General features: G+C 37.7%; 1 protein-coding gene across 2 annotated transcripts in view; it reads left to right on the top strand.

Moving 5' to 3' along the window:
* Window positions 1–24,424, top strand: part of mrc1a (mannose receptor, C type 1a) — a 215,565-nt gene that overhangs the window by 27,026 nt on the left and 164,115 nt on the right. The window contains exon 1 of one of the 2 annotated variants that reach the window (XM_058780780.1): window positions 10,227–10,339. The exons of the other annotated variant lie outside the window; for it this stretch is intronic. Within the exon in view, the coding sequence (XP_058636763.1) occupies window positions 10,267–10,339 (73 nt within the window). The 5' untranslated portion in view covers window positions 10,227–10,266. Of the gene's footprint in view, window positions 1–10,226; window positions 10,340–24,424 lie in introns of those variants that run through there. 2 annotated transcript variants of the gene reach the window in all.

Genomic DNA, 24,424 nt, shown 5'->3' with positions numbered 1-24,424 from the left:
TTTGTTGATATTTGTGTATTGAAAATATTTTTGATTGACATTTAAACTCCTATCTGATTTTCTATATTTAAAAAAAAAAAAAAAAATTTTTTAATTTGGGCTAGTTAAATTAATTTTCGGGCTACCAAAATCTGAAGAGTACCTGCCCGAAGGGCTACCAGGGATTTTGAAATTTTGTGAGCCCAGATAGTTCCCCCACTCTATTGAAGATGTTAGAAACATACGTCATTGTTGTCATGCGGTGAATTTGGCCAATCGTACAGTTGTGTCGTCATCAGTGCTCCCGCAGTCGCTCTGGAGAAACTGCACGAGCTGAGTCAGCTGGCTGCTCTCGAAACGCTCTCGCGGTACTTTGATGCCACACGTGACGGTGACGTGGCGTCGGCGCCGGTTCAAGTCGGACAAATTTTCTAACCGGCATGCACTTCTTCAAGTCGGCCGCCGGTCGGTTTTCATGGCGCCGCATGAAGTCGAACACACCTATTGTCATGCTGAAAGACCCAGCCACGTTTCATCTTCAATGCCCTTGCTGATGGAAGGAGGTTTTCACTCAAAATCTCACGATAGCCCCTCCCTAGGGCCGCCCATGAGTACAAATCACGTCCTAAAGATGTTCCAAGAACGTTGATTTAAGAACGTTTTCTCTCAACATTATAAGAACATTCATCAAGTACAAATGACCTCCTAAAGACGTTCCAAGAACGTTGATTTAAGAACGTTTTCTCTCAACATTATAAGAACATTCATCAAGTACAAATGACGTCCTAAAGACGTTCCAAGAACGTTGATTTAAGAACGTTTTCTCTCAACATTATAAGAACATTCATCAAGTACAAATGACGTCTAAAGACGTTCCAAGAACGTTGTTCTAAGAACGTTTTCTATCAGCATTATAAGAACATTCATCAAGTACAAATGACGTCCTAAAGACGTTCCAAGAACGTTGATTTCAGAACGTTTTCTATCAGCATTATAAGAACATTCATCAAGTACAAATGACGTCCTAAAGACGTTCCAAGAACGTTGTTCTAAGAACGTTTTCTATCAGCATTATAAGAACATTCATCAAGTACAAATGACGTCCTAAAAACGTTCCAAGAACGTTGATTTAAGAATGTTTTCTCTCAACATTGAGAACGTTCATTAAGTACAAATAACGTCCTAAAGACGTTCCAAGAACATTGTTCTAAGAACGTTTTCTATCAGCATTATAAGAACATTCATCAAGTACAAATGGCGTCCTAAAGACGTTCCAAGAATGTTGTTCTAAGAACGTTGTCTATAAACGTTACAAGAACGTTAACAACATTATAAGAACGTTCCAAAAACATTATTTTAATAACGTTTTGTACTAACATTAACACAACCTTTAAAGAACGTTAGTGAATGTTCTGGGAACGTTCCCTGTTAGCTGGGTCGTGTGATATTAACTATATGACATGATATAAATATAGGCTATACATTTTCTGCCCCCATAGCTTAAATTATGTGATCATTCTAAATGCATTTTAATAGAATCGTGCAGTGAAAGAAGGCACTCGTATGCGCACTAGTTTAACCTATGTTAACTGATTCATTCTCTGCCAGCAGGTGGCACAAATATAACTGTTTTCCCGGTAAAGGCAGTAGACAAAGCAGCGCAGCACCGGACTTTGAACTTGCAGCGCTCATGTTTATTTCATGAAATCGTAGCCTTTTGAAGTTTAATCATCATATTCAGCCATATCGCAATTTTGGTCTTTCCGTTCCCAAATTTAAGACCTCTTGAAATCATAATTAAGACTTTCTTGAACAATTTAAGACTTTGTAATGCCTTAAATTTGATACAACTAAATTTAAGACTTTTTAAGACCCCGCGGAAAGCCTGATTAAACCTCAACTACCCAGAGGAATTACAATTCACATTTGAAGTGATACAGCGCCTCTTTATTGGAGTTGGGTCAGACTCTTGCACTGCAAGAGTTCACTCTTTGAAGAGCAAGTGGCTGCAATAAGACTGAAAACAAACAAAAAAATATATTTTTCCTTCTTGCTACTGTTTAAATGATGGACTGGTTTAAAGTGTAAGAGCATTGTTGTTTTATATCTTATTGTTTTAAGTGGAACATTGGTATTCTTGACATTTTCAAACTGACTTTTGTTGTTACCTGGTACTGCTTCCTCTTTCCTTGTCATGTTTCTACGATTGGGAAATGAAGACAGTTTTTGAACAGTTTAATGTGAAGTTTTTTTTTTAACAAAGCTTATTGTGAATTCTTCATGTGTACTTGTTCCTGCAATGAAAATATCTGATAATGACAAGAAGAGTTATTTGTACTATTTTGACTCTAAGATGGGTCTGTGCATAGAGAAGTTTGCACATGTTTGTGTGAGCTGTGTATATGAGAAGGTTTTTCTTGTGTAGTGTTTTTATATATATTTATATTATGAATTCGTTGTCTGTTTTTGGATGCAGTGTATTGGTTTAAAAAAATAAATGCTGAGTTTCAATTTTGCAGTTGTTAATTTCATAAAAAATCTGGTTCCAGAGAGATATCCAGAACTTCTTGTCAAAGCAATGAAGTCCAGTAAACTGAAGTAGTCAAGTTATGTCAAGGAAAAATTACTATTTTATGTCAATTAGACTTAGTTCATGGTTATGAAAACATGAAAAATGAAGTTCAACCAATGTTTTTCAGTTGACTGAACTAAAAATGTTAAATACTCATTAATTCATACAGTTCGTTGGCTCAATTTACTGCAAGTTATTTCAACAACTACATATAAGTTGAGTGAACTTAACACCTAATGTTTGCTAAACTTAACTGGGTCAATGCAACAAGATGACTTGACCAAGTCAAGTTGTCAAATCATTTTTTTACAGTGCATATAGTACTTATTTCTTTGTGTGTGTTTTGTGTTAGTTTACAGTATTATTTTATATTCAGAAGTTTTTTGTAAAATGCAGTGTATTTTGTGTTTGGTAATGGTTACTTGTAGTGTAAAAAAAAAATGTTTCAACTAATTTCAAATAATTTGTTATCCCTCTGACTAAAAATTTTAAAGTCAACTTGAAATTTTAAGTTATGCTTAATGTTAAGTGAAATTTGGTATGCAGTGTCTTTGTCCAATGTGCCATAAGCATCTATTAGGACATTGGCGTATCTCAAAAAACATGGCATAAATCTCATATTGTGAAAATTATTCATAAAAAAATGCTTTTTTCACTCAGAAAATGAGGTGCCTACTTTCAGATAAATGAGGCCTATGATTAATCATATGCAAATATAAACACAAAATCAGTCCTAAATGAAAGAAAACAAGTTGACAAAAAGATTGAATACAATATTTGATGACAATGTAGCAAAATGAGATATTTATAAGCAATTGTTTGGAGTCCAGTCATTTTTGACCGGGAATACCACAAGTGTGACTTTTTGCAATTTTGTAAAAAATAAAAGCATTTAAAAGCAAACTTCCTGATTAAACATTAAAGCACACTAGTGTGAGAAACAGTGCAAATTTTTTATAATTGTTTGTTTAATATTATGAAAATTTAACTCAAAAAACGAGGTACCGACTCTCAAATAAATGAGGCTTACGATTAATCAGATGCAAATAGAAACACAAAACCAGTAAGGAAAGAAAACAAGTTGACAAAAAGAATGAATCCAATATTTAGTGATAATATAGCATAATGACAGGTTTATAAGCAGTTGTTTGGTGTCCGGTCATTTTTGACCGGGAACACCACAAGTGTGACTAGGTGAAATAAAACCCACAAAAAATTACGAAAATTCTAAAAACATTAATGAGATGTAATTATACCATGTGAACAAAGTCAGTAAGTTTGAGTCCAATGTGATAACTTTAACTAGTATTTTCAGGAAAAAGAAAATCTTTTCCAGGTCAATTTGACCTGAACACAACCAGAGGGTTAATTTAATACAAGCTTTTAAAACAGCGATAACCTCTGCATACTGAGCTGTGCCAGGAACAGAGCCTCTTTCTCTTATTTCTTCCCCTTTCTTTGTTTGCATAATATATGCCCAATGTGCTAGATTATCATCTGCAAGAGTCATTGATCCATCTGTATATACTGTTATTCCTTTAAACATGTTTACTTTCTTTTTCTGACATTTTTTTCTTTTCCTTATTTACTATCCTTATCATCTGAAAGTACTTTTTCCCCATCTTTGCCATAGAGTATTTTGGGCCTTTGCATCTTTTATCTTATTCTCAGTTATATGTCCCATTATTGCTTCATCTGTATTAAATATTATATTCTGTCCTCGAGCGAGACCTTGTAATTCTGCATATCTCTTACTAATAGCTGCTAGTTTTTTCTCTAACGGTAAAAACTTTCTCTCTGGATTCTACCTGCTTCCTGACATTATACGAATTGGTATATTACTTTTTTAATTCCTTGCTATCAGTTAATAACCAATCAGATCTATATCTAAATCTACTTCTAAAGATTTACTATCATCTCTCCCTTCTAGTTGTCCTGAGCCTAAAATTGCCTCTTTTAAGTTTTGTAGTGCTTTTTCTGCTTCCTCAGTCCAACATAATTTATTACCTTTTATTGTATTATATATTGGTTTAGCTTTTTGACTAAACTTAGGAACTCTATTTCTCACATAATTAATTAGTCCCATCATTTGTTGTACATTTTCAACACTTTCTGGAGTTTTTAAACTTGTTATTCTTTCCCTCATTGATTGTGTAATTACTCTGTTTCCTGCTGATATCCAAAATCCTAAAAACACAACTATATTTGTCATCACTTCACATTTTTTTTTAATGTTAAGTTTTAATCCTGCCTCTGCCAGGTGATTTATTACCTTCTTTACAGTTTCTACATGCTCCTTTTTCATGATTATTTACAATTAATATATCATCAATATAAATTTCTATCTTTAAGTATCTCCGTCATTACCGTTTGAAATTTTACGGACAAATTTAAATATCCTTGAGGTAACCTTTGATGAACATAGTTAATTCTCCTTCTCTTGGTCTTTCAACTGTATCTCTAGCATTAATTACGTAACGTCTGTCTGGTTTGGTTACTCTGTTCAATGCTTTATTGTTTGTTACTAGTCTGAAAGTCTTGTCCGGTTTTGGCACTAATATGGAACTATTTGTTATAGCAGATGTAACTTCTCTAAGTTCCCTGTTCCACTAGTTCTTGTATGGTTTGATTTAACTCTTCCTTTGCCATTTTATTGACTGGATACTGACGTTGTGGTTTATGTATTCCACCTAGTATTTCATGCTCATATATATTACTAACTTTTCCGCAATCATTTTTTTATCTTCCATAAGGTGTTTCTCGTAAGAATTGCAATAATTCATCTTTCGTTTCTTCTGATCCTATCATTTTGCTGGACGTCGCTTAGAGTAACGGCACTGCTGTGGCCTTCGAGAAGAGAGTTTGGCTCCTGTGGGAGCGGACACTGCTGCGGCATCTGAAAAGAAAAAGTGGCTTCTGTAGGGAACTGCTGTGGCATCTGAAAAGTAGAGATGAGAGGAAAATACAGATAGGGCTGCGGAGTGGGAAAATATTGATAGAGCTCCTGCGGGAGCAGACACTGCTGCGGCAGTGGGTAAATACAGAGAGATCCTGCGGCAGTGGGGACTACAGATAGAGCTCCTGTGGGAGCAGACACTGCTGCGACAGTGGGAAATACAGATAGGGCTCCTGCGGGAGAGGCCACTGCTGCGGCAGTGGAGGAATATAGAAAAGGCTCCTGCGGGAGCAGACACTGCTGCGGCAGTCGGGAAATACAGATAGGGCTCCTGTGGGAGCAGACACTGCTGCGGCAGTGGAGGAATATAGAAAAGGCTCCTGCGGGAGTGGGGTGCTGCTGGGATGGTTGAAGTGGAGATGGGCCGCTATGGGTGGATTTGGTGGGGTTAGAGGGGATGGCTTTGGCGGGTCTGAACTTCGAGTGAACAGGGATGGACTGGCATTAAAGGGGGTCAGCTGATGAGGGTTCAGTGAGCTTCTTTGATATGGAAGCGGTCTGACAGCATGTAGGTCTTGAAGGCTTCTGACAAATCTTTGGCCTGATGCTGCTGGATACGGGGGAGTGGTTCCCAGGCAAGAGAGTTCGGTGGATGGGTAGGGGCATGGTGTGGTGAAAGATAGCGAGAAGGGCGAACAAGGGGAGGAGGAAAGGAAAAGGCAGTGGATGGGTCTGCACCACTAGCGGAGGCAGCCTCACGCTAGCGTTTGCTATGGAAGCTGGAGGTCACTGGAAAGGAAGAGGAGTTAGAAGTAACAGGAGGAAAAGACATGGGAGGGCCTGTGTTGCAAGCGGAGGCAGCCTCACGCTTGCTTCAGCTGCTGTAGGTCATGGGAAGGGAGTGGGGTTTTGTGACATCCTGCAGAGCCTGAGTATTCTGCACCGCTAGCGGAGGCGACCTCATGCTAGCTTCTGCGACCTCATGCTAGCGTCTGCTATGGGGCTAGAGGAAACTGGAAAGGAAGAGGGGTTAGAAGTAACAGGGGAAAAGACATGTGAGGGCCTGTGTTGTAAGCCGAGGCAGCTTCGTGCTTGCTTCAGCTGCAGGCCATGGGGGTTTGTGACATTCATGGAAAAAAGCAGTAGAGCCTGTGAAGCCTGCACTGCTAGCAGGGGCGGCCTCGTGCTAGTGTCCGCTACGGGAGCTGGAAGCTGCTGAAAAGGAAAGGGATTAGGGGAAGTAGAAGGAAAGTCTGAGATGTGAAGGCCTGCATTGCAAGCAGAGGCAGCCACATGCTTGCTTTTGCAGCTGTAGGCTGAGGAAAAAAGGGGAGTGGTTTGTGACTTTGGCAGGACATGCTGAAATGTCGTGGTAGCCTGCAGAGTTGCCAACTATTTTATTTTATTTATTTATTTTTGCCTAGATTGGCAGCCTTTAAAAAGTGATAATGATGAAAGGCATGCATTTTTCGCTTAACCACACAAAATGAAAAAGTATTGAAACAGCTAGCCAACTAAGAGGCACATTGGCTGGTAACGTTAGACACGTTAGGTGCCTAGCAGTACGCACTTCATATGAGAATTAAGTTGCAGGTTGCACTTGTTCAATAATTGTTTATGATATGCCTTGATTTTTAGTTTGTACTTATGATTGTTAATCATTACTGTTGGTCCACTGTGAGCAACAGTGAAACTTCTCTTCCACTGTTGATCTTATCCGACTTATCTATCCATCCATTTAAATGAAAGGAGTAAATTAAATACAGGTAAAATGCTGGTGAAAAAATACAGAAAGTTTGAGTAATTCCAGTGTGTGTTCTAAGCACTTGCGTCATGGTTACATAATGACATTAACCTCCGATGATGTCGCGACATCATTTAACAGCTTTTGGCAACAAATGATCTGCCTTTAGCGATTTTTACCTGAAAATTATTTGGCAACACTGGTGGCCTGCACCGCTAGCGGAGGCAGCCTCGCACTAGTATCTGGAAACAGAAGGCCTGGGTCTTGTGCGGGACAATGGTGGTGTCGAGCGAGGGGAGTTAGGTGCTTTGCTCGATCTATTGGCTGCCTTGGAGGCTGGAGTGGATTTAGGAGTGAGGTTGGCTGATTTGTAAGGTGACGAATAGATCGTACAGATCCGTTTGTTTATCCTCCGCGAGAACGGAGCGTCGGAATTAATCAGCGTTTGCCTCTGGATTAAAATACAGTCCACTTTTTACAGTGAGGGACCGCAAACGTCTGCAGAGAGTGGTGAAGACTGCTGAGAAGGTCATCAGGACTCCACTGCCCTCTCTGCAGACCATTTACCATCGCAGAGTTCACAGGAGAGCTGCCTCCATCCTTAAGGACCCCACCCACCATCAACATGGACTGTTCACACTCCTACCCTCAGGACAGAGATACAGGAGTGTGAAATGTAGGACTTCCAGATTAAGGAACTCCTTCTTCCCCTAAGCCATTAGACTGTTAAACGGGTAGCCAGTGAACACAGACTAGTCTCACATATCTCATAGATTATGTGGACTGAACTGCTGCAGCTCAATTTTGCACATTGTTAATGTTACTGCTGCTATTTCATATCAAGGATCTTCATCTTGATTTGCACATTATTAATGTTAAAGCTGCTATTGTTATTATGTAGTTGCACTCAATTTGTTACAGGCTACTGCACTACTGTTTTCTTTTTCTTATTTATGTGTATTTTTTCTTATTTATTCTCATTCTTATTTAGGTGTATGTCTGTTTTTATTTTTTTACATAATTTGCACTTGTCTTGTCATTCAGTGTGGACAGCAAAGAAATAATTTCATTGTACAGGGAAACTTGCTTTTCCTCACTATGCATATGACAATAAACATTTTGAACCTTTACAAGGCAGAGAGCTGAAACCATTCAATTGCGTGCAAGTTGAAGATCATTTGCGATTCATAGATTTCACATCTGAAAGAGTTTTCTGTTCGTACGTTTATTCTATGAATCAAACTTACGCATATTTGAGAAATTATCGTAAGATCAAATTTAGGATGGTTTCTGCGCAAAATTTTATAAATGAGGCCCCTGCCCTCAATGGGTTGATGCTTTTGGCTTCCACTGACCATTGTCGCATAATGTATTCTCAACGAATTCCACAATGTATAGAAGTATTTTCAAATTCAGTATTTCATTCATTGAGATCCAATGTGAGATTTAAGTGTCTCTCTCTCTCACACACATACACACACACCTATATCATCTATATCTATATCTATATATCTAGATTGAGATAGGTTAGAGAGAGATAGTTAAATGTTTAAATTTTTTGTTTGTGTGCATTTTGGATAAATAAATTGCTGTAGCATACAAAATCTGAGTATGTATAAACATACTAAATCTGAGATGTGACAAAAATAACAGTCAGAATTCTGAATTCTTCCATGGTATAAGTAAATACACTGTTGAACATTTTTAGTGGACAAATTAAGCTAATGAGAGTGTCAAGAGTGTTTAAACCTGGTATTATTATTATTATTTTTAAACCTCCAAAAGTACCCATAGTTTAATAAAAACCCTGAAAATGTGCCACTCTCACATGTCATATTAGTTATTTTTTCACCTTGTCTTTCATTTCCTTTTTTTCTGATGTTTTGTGCAATTTCAGGGATTGGTCTTCATAGGACTCAATTCTTTCTTACTGTCCGCAGGAAACAGGATTTCCCTGTGACCAAATTTCAGGCCTCTGAAGCTTATACCTCTCATTTCCTTCTTGCTGAGCTTCATTTTCTCTAGAATTGCCATTGTGTCTTCATCCTACCAAATCAGCATTTTCACAGTTTAGAAAACAAAAAAAAACAAAAAAAAAAAACATCCATTTTCTTTGTGTGTGTGTGTTCTTTTTCTCTCTTTAATAGGCAACCTTTCAACACCAAATTGTACAATTCCCAGAGCTGACTGGAAGGGAAGGCACAACTCACAAATCAGTTACACACCTGTATTTAACGCTTGGCATCATTACTTGTGTGCGTGCCAGGTTTGTCCTTGCCAATCCACAAAAGATACAAACAAACACAAGAGAAGTGTGTGACCACTTAGAGACTGCCACTTTAATTATGAAATAACTAAACACTGCACCTTTGATTTCACCGCTTGCTCACCTCCTTGCTCTAACACTCTAACAAGTGCTTTGACTACTCATTCATGCCACATAGACAAATCATACGCAGATTAACAGCTATCATTTTCTTCTTTCTGTTGAGTGGTTCCATCAAAGTTGCACTTCTAGATTGTACAGGCTTAAACTGTAGTGGTTAAACTATAGTCAAATAAAGTCATGATCAATGTACACGTCAGATGCTCCACAAAGCTGTTGCAGTTACAGCTGAAAAGATATATACAAAGATATATAAACTTTGTCTCTGCATCATGTAGTTGCTGGACTGGAGATTCAGTCCTACTCCATCTGTCAAGTGTGTGTATGTACTTAACACTCACTTACTGGTAGGGCACATATAACAAGTTTATCGAAAGCATACGTCCAAAATGTATACTTGTGTAACAGATGTAATCCTGCCAAATAGGACTAAGGAGATGTTACAAAAATATATATTTTTTATAAAATTATTTTCATAAAACTGACACTGAAGTATTAAGTTGATACTGTTCATGATTTTTTTATCATGTGTGTCCTGTGCCTGATGGTCACTTGGCGACCACCACTCCCCCCACCCCCTAAACCACATGACAGGATACATACGATTTGGAGAAAGGTGTATATAAGCTCCACGCGCTTCAAACACAGACTGCGTTTTCTACGCTTGGAATACAAGTTCAAGGACGAACATGAAGAAATGTGACATTCTTTTGGTTTTTTTGCTCTCTTTATATGGTGCTTTTCAGCCTTCAGTTCAAACAGGTATGTCACTGATTTAACATGCTTATTGGCAATGGCAATTGCCTAGTTACATTGATATACTAATTATTTTGTTGTGTCCTTGTTCAGCAACTTCACATGCTATTTGCATTCAGTTATGCTAGTCATTATTTCATCTAATGTAAAATTACTTTATTCTGTTGTGGTAAAATGATAAAGTACTTTTAAGATATATTCAAGTATGTACTGTGACTGTGCAAAAATTTTAGCTATTCAAGAAAGCTGCATTGATCAAAAGCTACTGGCCCAAGGGACTTAACAGAGTTCTCATTTATGCTTAATCTCTCGCTTAATCATCTATGTTTCATTGTATTTAATTAACTTTATTCCAGATGTTACTGCAAAAATTCCCTAGAATAAATAAAAGACAGACATACAGTAAGAATATAGAACAGGGTCAACAACCTTTTGGTCATGAAGTGCCATGTTTTTCTGGTTAATCACTGTGCCACTCTGTTATGATAAATAAATGAATGCAGTATTTATACATAACACTTTTTAAAAGTTCAGGTAAAAATGAACAAATTTCATAAGTTAAAACCTGATGATCCATGTGACCTCAGCATAACATGATTAATCACTAAATATGTACATCTGTCTATCTGTTTATTTATTTATTCATTTTTTGAAAGCTACAAATGTAGAATAAACTGTAAACTGGCATGCACTGTTTTGCGCAGTGTGACTGAAGCAAAACGTCTTGCATCACCTACCATTACATCTAATCATTGGGAACCCATCCAAGCCTCCATTCTCCAAACTGTTTGTTTGTATAGTTGGATCCAGTCTCTTTACAAGATCCTGTCAGAAGAAATCCATTTTGTCTGGTCAGCAGAGTTTTGTCTTATACCCAAAACCAGTTAAAAGCAATAATTGTTGATTACCCAAAATCAGTTAACATATCAATATAGTGTCTGGTATCCAAAACTGTATTAAAAGTCTTCTGAGAGGTCAGTCTAAGAGGTTGAAAGAGGAAGCTAAGGAAGAAATCAGGCGATAGTATGGTTATAAAAATGAGCAGGGTTTATTGAATAATCTTAAACCTCATCCCTACTTTGTCAGGACTTGGTCCTGAATTTCATCTGACCAGTATGAATTCAACAAGTTATTATTATACCAAATCTAAAGCAATGGAAACTTTTTGTTTCACAACATAGTCCTGTGATGTTAAATAAATAAATAAAGAGAACAATTAGAAAATTAAAGCTGCCAGCAACATTGAAAGGGCCCTCACACCTGGGCTCACTGCCACCCGGTGGCTTTAGGGAAACAGCGAACGGTGGGGAATATGCTTTTACAGTGGTAAATATAGGTGGAATATATCATTTATGTATACGTGTCAAACTTCCTGCTGCAAGCTGGTGGCGCTATGATTATAACTGAATATTGGCATGTAGATTTCTTCAGGCCAAAACTTTTATCAAACAAGTGAAGTCTGGTGAAGATGGTGTGTTCGAGTTAGCCTAAAGCATGACATATCCTCTTGCCAACAGGTGGTGCTATGATTATAACTGAATATTGGCATTTAGATGTCTTCAGGCCAGGAGTCTTATCAAATGTGTGAAGTTTGGGGCAGATCGGACATTGCATATTTAAGTTAGTGTAAAACAAGTCAAGTCACCTTTGTTTAGTGCTTTTAAAAATTGTAATGCGAGTTGGGATGGAATTCCACTCATGAGCAGCCCTAACTGAAAACACCATTTTACTAAATGCATTTTTCTTAAAGGAATTATGCAATCCCCTCTTACTGCACTTCTCATTAATATTTAACCAGTTGGTGCTATGTTTACAAACTGGCTCAATACAGGATATTTTTTTTAAATTTTTTTTTTCTTCTAAATTTTACAGTGATGGTGGTGTATGGATTTCCTATCTAAAACTTTCAAAGTTTGTTATATAAAGAGAGAATTGGTTTGAGTATTACTTGCTTGTGACCAGGTTGTCAAACAATAGGTGATATGTGAAAAGATCATTGAATGCATAAATAAACATCTCTGCAGCCTTAGTTGACATGCAGCTACTGCATGCAGCATATCTAAAATTTGCCAAGGTGAACTTAATGTGATTGAAAACCTTGATGTGCGATTTAAAAGTAAGATTGCTATCAATATATACAGGTGCATCTCAATAAATTAGAATGTTGTGAAAAAGTTCATTTTTTCTTGTAAGTTATTTCAAAAAGTGAAACTTTCATATATTTTAGATTCATTGCATGTAAAGTAAAACATTTCCAAAGTTTTTTTTTGTTTTAATTTTGATGATTCGAGCTTACAGCTCATGAAAGTCAAAAATCAGTATCTCAAAATATTACAATATTTACATTTGAGTTTCAATAAATGACCATCCCTACAGCAGTGGCGAGCGGTGACTTTTTTAACAGGGTATGCAGAGTGCTAAGATTAAGCCCCCCCTCCCTTTAGGTCGCTTTTAGGACACTCAAAGAGGAAAACACCGTGGTATGCACATTCCTACCTTAGGCTATTTGTAAATTAAATTCATCTCAAACCCTTCTTCTATCGTTTCAGGTTTATCCATAGTTAACTCGAATGCTAGAAAACAGCTGATTTTCGAAGTAAAAACCGCCAAATAACGTTTACAAGTAGTTAAGTTATGATACGTAATATTCAGAGTGTGGGGAGATTCCCCGGTCTACGTCTCTGCATCAACTGAATGAATCTTTTTTTTTTTTTCATTCATTTTTTATTCCCAGTGAATAGGAGTTAAAACTCCCGCCTGGATGACAATAATAGACCATGCAAAATACCCCCCAAAAATAAAATAAAATAAATAATAAAATAATAATAATAATATCTTTAAAATATTGCCAAGTAACGTTGCAAACAACAATAAAATCACAGAAGGACTTTAACTGTAAGCGACACAAGTATACGGAAAACAAAGGTATTGTTTCCTATTTTTTCCTGATGTTTGTTATTATTTCAAATGTTATATACATTTTTATAAACTTTTTTTATTTATTTACTACTTAGGCATGTTGACAATAACGCCATCAACATTGTCTATGACCAGATATATTTTTAGTGGACTTTCAAAATGTGCTTTGCTTGAGAAAGCATGAAAATATACAGTTATGATAGTTTTTTTTTTTCCATATGATTTCGTCGGGTTAGTTTTGCATCAAACACAATGTAATTTTCGGTAAAGCGAGATCTGGCAGCAACAGCGCATTTTTCCGCTTGGGCAAGCGCTTCTCGGACAGCTTACCTCGTGCATTAAATCACGCGCATACCAGCAAATCGCTGAGAACGCGCAACAATCTTGACGAGTCATAGCCACAGAGCGGAGGCGCCAAAGCTGCGGAGAATCTGCTCACCCGGAAGCTTCCGTCTCACTGACGTAGATTTACAGAAAATGACCATTGTTTTCAAATAAATAATTTTTCATACTTATTCCCAACACTTTATTAAGCTTCTCAAATGACAAGGGATCAACTTATAATCATGTTTATATTCATTAGCCCGTGAACTCGTTCTCTCAGACGGCCTGGGTATGCGCCGCATTCGCAGCTTATATGGACGGAACGCCACTGCCCTACAGTATAAATTCAGGGTATCTCTTGTTCTTTGAAACCACAATAATGGAGAAGACTGCTGACTTGGCAATGGTCCAGAAGACGAACATTGACGCCCTCCACAAAGAGGGTAAGTCACAGAGGGTCATTACTGAAAGGTGTGGCTGTTTCCAAAGTGCTGTATCAAAGCATATTAAATGCAAAGTTGACTGGAAGGAAGAATTTGGGTAGGAAAAGGTGAATAAGCAACAGTGATGACTGCAAGCTTGAGAATACTGTCAAGCAAAGCTGATTTAAACACTTTTGAGAGCTTCACAAGGAGTGAACTGAAGCTGGAGTCAGTGCATCAGGAGTCACCACGCTCCGACGTCTTCAGGAAAAGGGCTACCAAGCCACTTCTGAAGCAGAGACAACGTCAGAAGCGTCTTACCTGGGCTGTGGAGAAAAAGAACTGGACTGTTGCTCAGTGGTCCAAAGTCCTCTTTTCAGATGAAAGTAAATTTTGCATTTCATTTGGAAATCAAGGTCCCAGAGTCTGGAGGAAGAGTGGAGAGGCACAGAATCCATGTTGCTTGAAGTCCAGTGTGAAGTTTCCACAGTCTGTGATGATTTGGGCTGCCATGTCATCTGCTGGTGTTGGTCCACTGTGTTTTCTGAAGTCCACAGTCAACGCAGCCATCTACCAGGAAATGTTAGAGCACTTCATGCTTCCTTCTGCTGACAAGCTTTATGGAGATGCTGATTTCATTTTCCAGCAGGACTTGGCACCTGCCCACACTGCCAAAGGTACCAAAAGCTGGTTCAGTGACCATGGTGTTGGTGTGCTTGATTGGCCAGTAAACTCGCCTGACCTGAACCCCATAGAAAATCTATGGGGTATTGTGAAGAAGAAGATGAGAGACACCAGACCCAACAATACAGATGACCTGAAGGCCGCTATCAAAGCAATCTGGGCTTCCATACCACCTCAGCAGTGCCACAAACTGATCACCTCCATGCCACGCCGAATTGAGGCAGTAATCAAAGCAAAAGGAGCCCCTACCAAGTATTGAGTACATATACAGTAAATTAACATACTTTACAGAAGGCCAACAATTCACTGAAAATGTTTTTTTTCTATTGGTCTTATGAAGTATTCTAATTTGTTGAGATAGTGAATTGGTGGGTTTTTGTTAAATGTGAGCCAAAATCATCACAATTAAAAGAACCAAAGACTTAAACTACTTCAGTATGTGTGCATTGAATTTATTTAATACACGAGTTTCACAATTTGAGTTAAATTACTGAAATAAATGAACTTTTCCACAACATTCTAATTTATTGAGATGCACCTGTACACCAGATATTTAAAATCTTGGTGTATATATGATCCTGGACCACAAAACCAGTCTTAAGTTGCACAGGTATATTTGTAGCAATAGCCAACAATACAGTGTATGGGTCAACATTTATCATTTTTTTCTTTTATGCTAAAAATTATTAGGATATTAAGTAAATATCATGTTCCATGAAGATATTTTGTAAATTTCCTACCATAAATATATCAAAACTTAATTTTTGATTAGTAATATGCATGGCTAAGGACTTAATTTGGACAACTTAAAGGCAATTTCTCAATATTTTGATTTATTTGCACCCTCAGATTCCAGATTTTCCAATAGTTGTATCTTGGCCAAATATTGTCCTATCCTAACATACCATACATCAATGGATAGCTTATTTAGTCAGCATATGATGTGCAATTTCTCAAAAATCTCAAAAACTTGACCCTTACAACTGGATTTGTGGTCCAGGGTCACATAAGCCAAGGTTCAAAAAGAAGTGATTGATTCAGTCAGTTTGGAAGAACTTGACTGGTCTCCATGAAGCAAAGTCCTAAACCTAGCTGAACACCTCTGGTGTGACTTTAAATGCAGAACTTGAGCCAAAAACTCATCACCAAATACCAATGACTTGTACATACACTATGTGGACAAAATTATAGAATTTTTAGAACAGAAAAGGGCCCTTCCAAAACTGTGGCAACAAAGATTAATGTATAAATTGTATTTCCATCTCTGTTGCAACAGTTTTGGAAGTGTCTAAAATGACTCTACCCATATGTACAAGTCATTGGTGTTCAGTGATGAGTTTTTGGCTCAAGGTCTGCATTTAAAGTCACACCAGAGGTGTTTAGCTGGGATTAGGACTGGGTCCAAATTGTTGCTATAAAATTACAAGTGTACAATACCCTAGAATATCATTATATGCTTAAACATTGAGATTTGTTCTCATGGAATGTTACTAAAGCAGTCAAACCTGTTCATTAGAAGGGGTGTCCCAATACTTTTGGCAATGTAGTGTATGTTATGGAGGACAGTCTTGCATCACTGTTGTGATTATTGGTGCTTCCAGGACTGGTCACATTCTCGATGATTCCCACAGTGAGATACTGAATGCATGTTTGAAAAAGAACCACAATTTCAGTACCCTTACGAAAAATAAGTTTATTCAAATGTGCCATTAGTATACTTCTTTTAAACTAAAAACAGGAAAGTATACTTTCAGTTTACTTTTGATGTACTTCTCAGAAATGGGCTTTATGTACTTCTCAGGAATATACTTAAAATGACATTTAAGTATACTTGACTTATACTTAGAAAAAGCCTAAAAATATTTGAGCTATATTTGTGCTCCTACAATCCGTGTTTTCATTGTTATATGGTAAGGGGCGCTAGTACACATCTTCTGTACAGAATTTCCAAAAAAGTGAAGAAGAAACCGAAACAACAGATACTGCCACATGTAATCTAACACGATCATCTGGCATAAAACAGCATCGAAACTGTGTAACGTTATGGAATAAAATGTCAACCAATGAAGAGGTAATAACTACTGTCAAGCTTTGGGGTGTTGTTCAACTCCATTTACATTTTGATTATGAATTGGATTCAGAATGATAGTCTTTTTCAGCTTTTTGCTCAAAATGTTGTTTATTTCTTTATTTTTTTATTTTATTTATGAAACTTACATTCAAGTGTTTAAAAAAAAAAAAAAAAAAAAATGCATGAAGCTAGAATAAAATGTTTCGTTTACAAGCAGAAACCCTGTTCTTTCTTTTGATGTTTTGTATGTTCAGATATTCATATAACAAAATATATACAAATTAATAACTAAATAGGGACATAGTAGTATACTTAAGGTATGATGTAAAGTTCACTTAAAGAAAACTTACAAGTATAAAACTACTAAGCTAGTAGTTTACTGAGACTATACTTCAAAGTTTTCTAAAAATGCTACTACAAGAATTTAATTATTAAACTATCAGTATACCTATAAGTTCACTTTTAGTATAGTTGCAGTACAAACTAAAAACATTGATGTAAACTAGTTGTGCACTCAAAGTTTACTACTGTTAAACTTAAAGTATACATAAAAGTATACTTTTATATACTAGAAAGTGGGACAATTTAGTCTCAAGGAGTATTGAAATAGTACACTTACAAGTATACTACTAGTACACTGATATTTGTATACTTACTACATAAAGTATACTTAAAATATACTTGAACTTTACTTAAGTTTACTTAAAACTACTTTTTGGAAAGGGTAATTATGCACAAACGTATTTACACTTAAGACTCGGCCTCAACTTGACTTGCACTTGGGCCTCAGAGACTTGTGAACATGTCTGATTTCTTTCATTAATTTTATTTTATTAGCAAAGTTGTATTCAAGAAAAAGAAGCTCTGACTGAAACATGGAAAAGCCATTAAATTACAAAGAACAATTAAGAACAAACAGACAGTGCCGATGCCACATCACTGTCACGTGTGGCATCGCCATAGCGCTCCGAGAGCAGCAGGCTGACTCAGTTGGCGCAGTTTCTCCAGAGCGGCTGCAGGAGCTTTGATGACAACACAGCTGTTTCATGACTGGCCAGATTCACCGCATGACAATGATCATGTGGGTTTCGGATTTATTCTAACATCCCCATTTGCAATAATGCTCACAAATATGTGTTTTTAGAACTGTAAAAGCTTTTTTACTGTAGTCGCAATGTTATATTGAGTCATGTTTATAAAAAAACCCTGATAAAAGCATATTTACCCCCACTTTATTGGTATTTAAATACTACATGTTCTTGAACAGATGGTGCTGTATTAAAAAGTATATAAAAAGTATTTCTGTTGTTCAACAGAAACGTTTGTGTATTTGACAAATATTGCATTTTATTCACTTCATCTGTGATAGTGTACGCAAACACAGTGAGAGCGTCACTACCGTGAGCAGAAAGTGTCCGACTTGACGGCTCCGTTTTCAACTCCGCTCCCGACTGCAAGTCGGCTACTCTCGCCGATCGGTCTGCTCAGTGCTTCTTCAAGTCGAACACACCTGTTAACTTCTTTGTGTAACAGAGTCCCAATGGAGGCAAGTTGTGATGAACCCAAGTGTCATTTATTACAATCCAAAAGTGAGCAAAAACATGAACAAGACTTGGTATGGCAGGGCAAAGACAAGAAAAAAACTCACCAACAGCAGGTTACACAATACAAAGCTAGACAAAGAACAAAGGCAACATGAGGGCTACTTATACCAAACAATGAAGTTTGCATGACAAAATCAAACCAATGAGAACATGACAAATGCAAACAGAAAAGCAATCAAAACATAACACACAGCCAAGGGTAGCACATGACATGATGGAGCAAGGAACACATGACAAACCAGGAAACTAAACTAAGGCTGTCTGCACACTAGACACTTTTAAGGCCAATTTTAAGTCCAATTTGCACCCCCCAATGATCGGGGGATGTGGCCCGATTCGCAGCTTGTTGCAAGCGATTTTTTTTTTTGTCCAAAAAATCCTGTATTGTGTGATGTCATTACGATTATTCAACTGCTCCCGTTCGAGATGGAGGATCCCTGAACTCAAATTGCAAATATCAGACGTTTGATATTTACTGCCTCTGACGTGATAGCCAATGAGAGCAAGCAAGCGTCACCTACCAGATGTTGAGTGCTTCTATAGCTGAAACTTGGCAGCCACAAACATGCCATGAAAGCAGAGAACATCACCCATATTCTTTTCTATATTCTTTTCTATATGTTTTCCACTGTGAAACAGAACACGCGCCAGGAGAGCCAGCTCACAACGTTGATTGTCCTCTATTTGTTTTTCTTTAGTCATGTTTTATCTCGCGAATGTCCGTGAGATCACATGTCACTGTGAAATCGTTCCTACAATTGACAAGTTTGTGGTTTCGTGGTCTGGTCGAATCGTCTAGTGTGTTCATTCAGAAGATTACAAGGCTAAAAATTGGTTGAACTGTCTTCATGTCTGTGGTCTCCCATGGTTTTAAAAAGATTTGAAAATCATCTAGCGTGTGGCCAGCCTAAGGCTGTTGATACACAGGGCAACTTTTTTTGAGCAGTGTTGTTTGGGGACTTTCTCATTGAGAATAGGTAACAATTTTTTTATCTGGATATTTTAGATCAGTCGTGGGCCCTGTGTCTCACCTGGTTGCCCGCTGATGGTAATATTTCCCAAAGTTGCCCAGCAACATTGCTCAAAAAGCTGCCCCATGTATCATCAGCCTAAGAGCATGAATACAAAGCAGAAGACATGAACACCAACAAAACCCAAAACTAACCGTGACACTTTGGCATAGAACCTTTGTAATTATATTTCGATTAGAGCCACAAAGAATTATCTTTAAAACATAATGCAGAAGAAAAATATCAGGTCATAAATTAAATAAGAATTTAAATATCCAACATCTCCCATAGTATATTATTGTTCTATTAAAGGGGTCATATAATGGTACATGCACTTTTACAAGTTGATTGTACTGAAATGTGTGTTAGCAGTGCCTGTACACAACCATCATAAAATGATAAAAATCCATCCAGTGTTTTTTTTTAAATCTCCTTATTTGTTTTACCCTGTCTCAAATCAAGCCGTTCGACCCTGTGACGCCACACGGTCGGACGCCCCTCCCACGATGGTTGATTGACAGCAGTGTTTCAACACAGACCCGCCCTTGATCGTGAGCGAGCTGTCAATCATAGTCCGCGTCATTGTTGATATACGCTGGAGCTGTCTATGAGCAGAATGGCGTCTAGCGATTGTGGTGTTCTGTTCTCGGGTGCAATAATGAACACAGCAGTCATTTTGATGTTCCTAAGTCCGAACCGCTGAAGACACAGTGGCTGAGTTTTGCTTTTGAAGGGAATATTCCCCGCGAGCAACGTCAAAGTTTTCATGTTTGCGCGAATCATTTTTCACCAGACTGCTTTATAAATGAAGGTCAGTATAAAGCTGGTTTTGCTAAGAAGCTGCTCCTGAAAAAAGAATCAGTACCAACTATTCGTGTTCCTGCTGAACCTCCAGAAGAAGTGAGTGTAACGTTTAATTAACCTTTATATTAATCTTTATATTAATCTTTGCAAATCGCTAGCACGCTTTACGATGTATGTGGCTAATGTTTACATTCAGGGTACATGCATGTTTTCTATTCTGACGTTCTCAATATAATTAATAATCCCACGTTTATAATGAACAAAACGTTATGGTTATTGTGTTATTACAAACTGTGTACGCAGGTATTAAAGTTAACATGATAACACTACACTAAGCTTACTTTTGTAGATGGTTTATAACGGTGTCTGTTAAGTAATGTAAAAATTTAAATAAATAAAAACAGTTATAACTGCATGAAAATTAATGGTTTCCGCCCTGAGAGTTGTACCTAACACTGCATAGATAACGTTACGCATCACTGACAAGCCTACATTTACCGAATTTATTTTTCATGACCATTAGCTGTAACATCAATCTGTCAATGAACTAACGTATCAGTAAACACATAGCGTTCGTATCTCACTACTCTACCTGACAGTACACACACAAATAGATAAAAGTGACATTATGTTAACCAACCATTCAGAAACGTCCCGTTCGAGCCTTAATTGTCGAACTTCTTCGGGGCCGTCATCCTGTTCCGGGTCCGACTCCGGTTCGAATTGATAAGGTTGCACAGTATCCTCAGAGACTCCCGCTGCCATTCTTCAAAATATACCCTCAACTGTTGTCAAGGCAACACTCCACGTGTGTTGTGTCAAAAACGCCCCACAGAACATTTTTATTGCTGCTCTGCCTGCTCTTAGCCATGCTAGGCTGCATGGATGCGCAGTGAGTTCTTGCCCAGAAGAGAACCATACCGCCAATCCAAACTGTATGCTAATTGTCAGTCATCATTGATGATAGTGGTCCTGACAGAAATACATCTTTACCATTTTGGAGATCAAAGGAAATTAAACCTTGTTGACATGCCACCAGTAGAGAGGGGCCTCAGATAAAGAGAGGGGTGGGAGTGAGGGAGGGTTTGAGAGCCTGAAAAACTGCCATCATTTCGAGACTGTTGATGTCCAGGCTGGACCAGGAGGCGAACGCCAGGATGCTCTTGCACAAAGCTCCCCAACCAGAGTTGGAAGCATCGGTCATAATAATCTTCCTTCTGGAGGTCAGTGTCAATACGATGCCTGTCTGATACAGGTGAGGGGCCACAGCTGAGACACAGCGATGGTCCTTGAACAGGCAAAAGCGTCCCAGATGCCAGGTGTGGGACGGGACATTGACTTTTAGTTAGTACTGCAGGGGCCGCATATGGAGCAGGCCCAGCGATATCACAGGGAATGCAGCTTCAATCAGGCCCAGGATCCTCTGGAATGTTTTGAGGGGAAGGAAAGCCACTATCTTAAAGACACTGCTAACTGCTAAATTCTCAGTGAGCGTTCTGACAAGAGCCAGGCCTGCAGTCGATAACTGCCCACCGAAAAGCAACTCGCCTGCTGGAAGACTCTTCAGATCTTGGCTGAATTGATTCTGAGTACAAGAATCTCCAGGTGGCTAAGATGCAGTGACCTGTGAGCAGAGAGCTTGTATTCTGACTGGGCTAAAACCAGCTAGCTGTTGAGGTAATTCATGAGGTAATTCACCCCCACGTGAGTCTTGATTCTGAGTCGTTCCCCATTATAGCACGGTGTGATTGTACTGTTTCCCATACAGCGTCTTACGATGCAGTACGAGTGGAATATCGAAAGGGAACGTACTCGGTTACTATTGTAACCTCGGTTCCCTGAGATATAGGAACGAGTACTGCGTTCCTGGCCGTGCTATGAGCTGCACGCCTCAGTTGCTTCATTCAAAGAAATCTGAGATGCGGCAGCGAAGCGAGAGGCTTATATAGCCAGAGGCCCCACCCATTTTGGAAGTCATTCATTTTCAATGTGAGCAGGCGGCGAGCTCTGGCGAGAGCGGCGCGGCGCGTCTTGGATGGTGAGGGCGTCGAGGAGAGTTGAAGTCAGGTCAACTTTATGGTAATGAGCTATGACGCGGTTGGGCGGCAACCAATCGAAATGTAGAATTCCTCCGCTTGAGAGGAGTCCAGAGAACGCAGTCCTGTAAACTTTGGTTCCGACCACATTAGTTCCTAAGCATTTTCACGCTAGAACGCTAACTCAAACCGTTGTAGTCTGTCAGTCATATAATGGCTGTCAATGGGCACAGAATCTTTGAGAGAGAAAAAATATGCACAGACAAATCCAAATTAAACCTTGTGGCTCGTGACGATACATTGATGTCCTAAGACACGAAACGATCGGTTTGTGCGAGAAACTGAATAGGGCTGGGCAAAAAAAATAATTTTTTCGATTGATCTTTTTTTTAATGACGTCGATTCGATATTGATTCTCAAAAGCCGCGAATCGATCTTTTCCGGTATTTATTTCAGCACGCATTTAAAACAATAAGGCGCCATGATTTCCGCAATGAATGAATGAATGAATGGCAGATGGCGCGACGCACTCTTTTGTTTACTACACACATACTAAAGCGCAGACGGCGCTCGCAGTGTTTCATCTTCTGCCGTCTCACTATATGATGATATTAACACACTGCTCCTCAGAGTCATTTCATTAGCATTTTACAGTTTAATTTGAGAAAACTACCATCGTATCACTTGATGCACAGCAGCTGCAAGTTCCTCACGGCAACCTGTCTAAATAGAAGTTAAGAGCAGTCTTAAGACTCAATGCTACTACTACTAATAAATATGAATAAATCTTTATTTTTAAAGGAATAATCCCAATTGTTTTCTTTTTCATTTTAACCGTAAACCTCTGTTGTGCAGCACTTTGCCAAAAAATAAAAGGGTTTAATTTTCATTTGATTAGGCTAAATTAAATTATTTTTTTTTATGCCTTCATCTGATTACCAGAAAAATTAAGAACATTTTATAGGGCCCTATTATTGTTTAAGAAAGGACCCTATACAAAAAAGAATAGGTTTAAAATACAAGCCTGTGGTTCTTAATTTCTTTTTATTAATTCACTATTTGTAAACTGATGTTTACTGTTCATTTTGTTAGAAATATCCTTTTGTATTAAAACTATATTCACTGAATGTAATAAAAACAAATCGAATCGGGACATCTCAATCTATACCCAGCCCTAAAACTGAACAGCATTTATATGAGCTAATTCATGTTTATGAGCTAATTGTGGAAAATATGAACTACTTATGGCTATTATCAATTTATTATATTTTAGGACACAAGCAAAAGAAATATCATGTGAAAAATCGCTTAATTTCATCATCTAGTTTTTGTGTAGTGATGAAAAAAGCAGAAAGTGTCTCTACTGTACTCAGTCTACCCTACTGTTAATCCACTTACATAAACTAAAATAAAACATAAATAACAAAATTACAGTTTAAAAATAAATGTATTTATTTGCTTTATTTAACTCCGATTCAGTTAAACAAAACAGGAACAAATATTTAACACTACAAAAATATATGGCAAACAGTACAAATGTAAACATAAAAACAATAAAAATAACAATATACATACCCATGTACAGGGGCGTGGGAAGTGGGGGTGCTGAAGGTGCTGCAGCACCCCCTGTTTTTTTCTGTGGGCAACTGTTTAATTGTTGGGAATATAAAAAAAACTAGCTAGAAACGTAGCTACTTCGTGTTAAACAGGTTGTTTTTTAAAGTCGGTGCTTAAAATAGGCCAACGCTTATTATTTCATTGATTTTTATTGATGACTGCAGTGTCAATAATTTAATAATAGGTGTATAATTCATTGTATAATACACCTGTTTTAACACTTTTATTTGAGGAGTAAAAAGCCTATCTTTTGTTATCTATGTATATCTATCTATATCTATATATATATATACTGTATATACACACACACTTTTAATAGGTCTACTATCAATAAATATGAACAAAACTTGGCAACTCAATTTTTAATATAAAATTATTTTATTAATCACAATTTAAGATTTTATTTTATTAAATTAAACAAGCACAATATTCAGTATTCAATCAAACATTCTTGAAGATTTTGCATATTGACATTCATTGAACAACATTTCAGAATTTCAGTCAAGGGCAATATGGCACCAAAATGCACCCATAGCACTGCAGTATTCAAAAAAGCTTTGCCAACGATCACTTACTATTTACAATCTCAAACTAGGACAA

This window comes from Onychostoma macrolepis, chromosome 07, assembly GCF_012432095.1.
Source record: "Onychostoma macrolepis isolate SWU-2019 chromosome 07, ASM1243209v1, whole genome shotgun sequence".
In the NCBI taxonomy this organism is placed as follows: domain Eukaryota; kingdom Metazoa; phylum Chordata; class Actinopteri; order Cypriniformes; family Cyprinidae; genus Onychostoma; species Onychostoma macrolepis.
Note: the sequence above shows the minus strand (reverse complement) of the source record. Positions and strands in the feature narration are given on the sequence as shown.